Here is a 3,912-nt window from a genome sequence, read left to right as displayed (position 1 = left end):
CTTTTATCACTGCGTTTGGTTTATTATAACAATTACAAATTGCAATTTTGATCCGACTCTTTCTCTGTTTGCCTTCCCTTACGACAGCCCCCTCCCCAGATCCACTCTATCACTGCAGACAGCTTTTTCCACAGAAGGTTGGGACTGTAGTATTATATTCTCCTTTTCCAGAATAGCCTTTCCTAAAGGAAAACAAAAAGAAAAAAAATTTAAAATTAACATAAAATACAGATATTAGTTCAAATCTTCTCCAGATGTACTTTGCTTTAAACTGGAAGAGCCGAACCAAAGAGTGCCATGCTTGTGCACGGTGACCGTGGCAGGATCTCACGGGCCCCACGGGAGCTCAGGAAGAGCCCCCGGGGATCCCCAGGCCTCGGCGGGCGGCGGGGCCTCGGCTGAGCCCTGGGCAGCACTTTGGGCAAAAGTAGGTGAGGTCGGAGCCGACCCGCCTAAACCCCGCGAGCCCCTAATTGTTGTCACAAGACGCGGGATTAGCGCATTGCTGGAATAGCTGTCTGTTTACACTCAGGAGCCCCCGCCGGCCGGTAAACACTTTCTAATTGAATTCTAATCACATTCAAATAGCCACATAACAGACCTCAGCTGCAATTCATAAAACTTTAATTGCTATCCATAAATCCTCAGATCACCGAGCGCGAAGTGTCCCTAAAAACGCTGTTGCATCGTGCCTGCCCGGGGAGGTGCGGGGGAAAAGGGGATCAGGGCTAGGGGAGAGCCGGACCCTGCACAGCGGCACTGCCCGCGGCGGGATGGAGATGGGGATGGGGATGGGGTTGATGTTGAGGACGGGACAGCACAGCACAACCGGCCGAGACCGGGCCCCTCTCTTAGCAAGGCTGCAGTTGCACCGCCGAGCCTTGCTGGTTGCAGGGGCGAGGAAATGCCAACTCCATAAGAAGGCGGTTTTATTTTGCCGGGTTTAACAGTGATACGCTGGGTTTGCGTGAGGGATGGTAGGATGTGCGCGGCCCGGCCCTTGGGCATGATAAGCGCTTCTGAACACGTTTCGGCTATTGCTGCACTCCCGAGTCTCTGTTCAGCCTCTGGTAATCAGGCGTAGTCTGTGTTTTCTGCTTTAGAGCACAATTGTCACTTCCCTTTCCCGTGTCAAGTGGGATGGGATCCGCAGTGTGTTTTAAATGCCGCTTCACATCTGCTAAACAAGAACGAGATAGTCCTTCTATTAACGATAAGTCTCTTCTTAAACTCCCATAAAACAGGTCATTGGAAAATCGCGTAATATGCTGCGAATACCTTGGCTTTGTAATGCACTCTGAAATGCTCCGGAGCCACCGACCGTATTTAGCTGTTTATCCAATTTTACTTTGAATGATTGCTTCAGCAAACTTGGTGGAGATCAAAGAATCCCTCCCTGACATGTTCGCTTTTCATTAGCGCTGCGCACTGCGGTCCTGGAGAGGCCGGGGAAGTTCGCTTGGAAGTTTTCCGTTTAGATACCGTTTGGCTGAGAAGTGTCCAGATACTTGAAGGCTTTGTCCGTTGCAGTAATTGCCAATTTGGCAAGACTCACTTGAGGTGAAAAGGGCGAGGAGAAAAAAAAAGCCACCCAACCCACCCTACGTGCATATGTATGCACAGACACACAAATGCGCTCCATCCCTAACCCTTTATCCACGGCTGCATCTGTGTACCTGGCTCCTCTGATGCAGAAAGGGCCTCCTGGAGGAGTCCTGAGTGCAGGGAGTGGGCCGGACTGGGGAAAGGTGTTGGCCCCAGGCCTCTGTGGGATCCTTTTGGATGTTCTTTTACTGGGGGTGAGGGGGCCGGAGTTGAACCTCTTGTTTCAGGGCATTACCTGCTCTCACCTCTCCTTCCCTCCCGGCGAGGGAAAGGAGCGTTCTCCTCGGGGAAAGCCCTTGAGCAGAAATTCCTTCCGATTAGTTTTATCCCCAGCATCCCGGCTGTGTTGACAGAGGGACATGCCTGCGAGCGCGACGTGTGACGGGGCCGCGGAGCAGCCGCCCCCTCCCCGCTTTCTCTGCTCCTATAATTTATTTGAGGCGGAGGCAAAGGAGTGAAGTCATCGGGCAACGAGCAAGCACGCACACTTTGCCCCCCTCCCCTACCCCGCTTTGGTCCCCCCCGGCAGCCTCTCCTGCCGGCCTGGGAAGCCGGGGAGATTTAGATCTGCGAGGCTTTCAGCCATCACGTGTTTAAATACTTGATATAAAACCCCGGCGCAGGGGATCCAGGCGGGGGGACTTTAAGACCGGCCCTCTCCAGGGACCCTTTTGTTCAGCTCTCAAACATAAGCACCTTCTCGACTCGCCAGGACTTCAGTGGCAACTTGGCCGAGCAGGAAAACCCGACTTTGGGAGAGCCGCCCCGGCCTCGCAGCCCTCCGCAATGTCACGCTCCTTCTATGTCGACTCCTTAATCATCAAAGACTCCTCGAGGCCGGCTCCGTCCCTTCCTGAGCATCACCACGGCCAGGACTTCTTCATCCCTCTCAGCATGCCTTCCCCCCTCGTCATGTCGGTGTCGGGCCCGGGCTGCCCGTCCCGCAAGAGCGGCGCCTTCTGCGTCTGCCCGCTCTGTGTCACCTCGCACCTGCACTCGTCCCGCGGCGGCGGCTCCGGCGGGGCCATCCCCCTGCTCAAGAACCAGTTCCCCACGGCGGCGGGCGAGGCCCAGTGCTGCCCGCGGAGCAGCCACGCTCACCACCCGCCGCAGCACCCTCCGCCCGCCGCCGCCGTGCCCGCCGCCGCAGCCCTGGGACACGCCGCGCATCACCCACCTGCCTGCGCCGCCAGCACCTACAGCGTCAGCGACCCCCGGAGGTTTCACTGCCTCGGCATGGGTAAGAGCCCTGAGCCAGCGGGGAAGGGGGGCAGCGGGAGAAGGGGTGTCGCCAAGGGAGAGCGGCTGTCCCGGGTCGGAAAGCTGCTGGGGAATGTCTTCTGTCTGTCTGTCTCTCTCTCTCTCTAGCCTCCCCCACTCCTTTTCCCTGTCCCGCTGAAGTTCGCCTTTCTCTCCCGTCCAGGAGGGTCCGAATCCAGTCAAATTCAAAATGGGAAACGGATGAGGACTGCTTTCACTAGCACCCAGCTCTTGGAGCTGGAGAGGGAATTCTCCTCGAACATGTACCTGTCCCGGCTGCGGAGGATCGAGATAGCCACGTACCTGAACCTGTCTGAGAAGCAAGTGAAAATCTGGTTCCAAAACAGGAGGGTGAAGCACAAGAAAGAAGGCAAAGGCACCCAGCGAAACTCGCACGGGGGCTGCAAGTGCAGCACCAGCCAGGGGCATTACCCCCGGTCAGAGGATGAAGAGTCTCTATCCCCCTCATCGGCTACCGAGGATAAAGAGATCTCCCCGTTGTGAGATCCGCCTGCCGCCGGCTCCCAGCCCGGAGCGAGGTGGCGGCACGGCGACTCACCTGGCCGCGCTCCCCACGGACGGCAGCCCGCTAACCTGCCCCGGGCTGGCCCCCGCCGCCGCAGAGGGTTAATTCTCATCCATTCGCAGTAATAGAAATAGAAGTATATCTATATATATTTTTTTCGGACTGCAAACGTTTTAGTCGTGGGAGGTCAACCTAAACGTTACTTGTGTAACCCCAGGAGAGGGCACCTGCTCTTTCTAAAATGTAACATGGGACAAGGCTCGCATAGCCAGGGGTGTCTTCCTCTGTATCCCCACAGGCAATTTAAAGGAAAAAACGAAACGCCTTTGAAACCGAAAGGCGAGACGTTAAAAAAAAAAAAAAAAAAAAAAAGAAAAGAAAAGAAAAAAAAAAAAAAAAAAAAGACCTGAAAAGCAAATTAAAACCTGTAGATAACCTACTGGACGGACTTCTTAACAAAAATAAGAAAAGACATAACGATCGCCCGTTTGGGTTTGGGACGGCTGTTTGTCTGTGAATAG

General features: G+C 54.9%; 1 protein-coding gene across 1 annotated transcript; it reads left to right on the top strand.

The window, feature by feature from the left end:
• Nucleotides 1-2,391: 2,391 nt before the first annotated feature.
• Nucleotides 2,392-3,369, top strand: GSX2 (GS homeobox 2). The gene is made up of 2 exons (XM_058804414.1): nt 2,392-2,845; nt 3,029-3,369. The coding sequence occupies exons 1-2, from the start codon at nt 2,392-2,394 to the stop codon at nt 3,367-3,369; spliced, it is 795 nt and encodes a 264-aa protein (XP_058660397.1).
• Nucleotides 3,370-3,912: the final 543 nt, after the last annotated feature.

Source organism: Ammospiza caudacuta, chromosome 4 (genome assembly GCF_027887145.1).
Source record: "Ammospiza caudacuta isolate bAmmCau1 chromosome 4, bAmmCau1.pri, whole genome shotgun sequence".
In the NCBI taxonomy this organism is placed as follows: Eukaryota; Metazoa; Chordata; class Aves; order Passeriformes; family Passerellidae; genus Ammospiza; species Ammospiza caudacuta.
This window is presented reverse-complemented; position numbering and strand designations above follow the sequence as displayed.

Coding starts and splice junctions, on each gene's coding strand:
- GSX2 (XM_058804414.1), top strand. CDS start 2,392: ATGTCACGCTCCTTCTATGTCGACTCCTTAATCATCAAAGACTCCTCG. Junction 2,846..3,028: donor GTTTCACTGCCTCGGCATGG/GTAAGAGCCCTG, acceptor TCTCCCGTCCAG/GAGGGTCCGAATCCAGTCAA.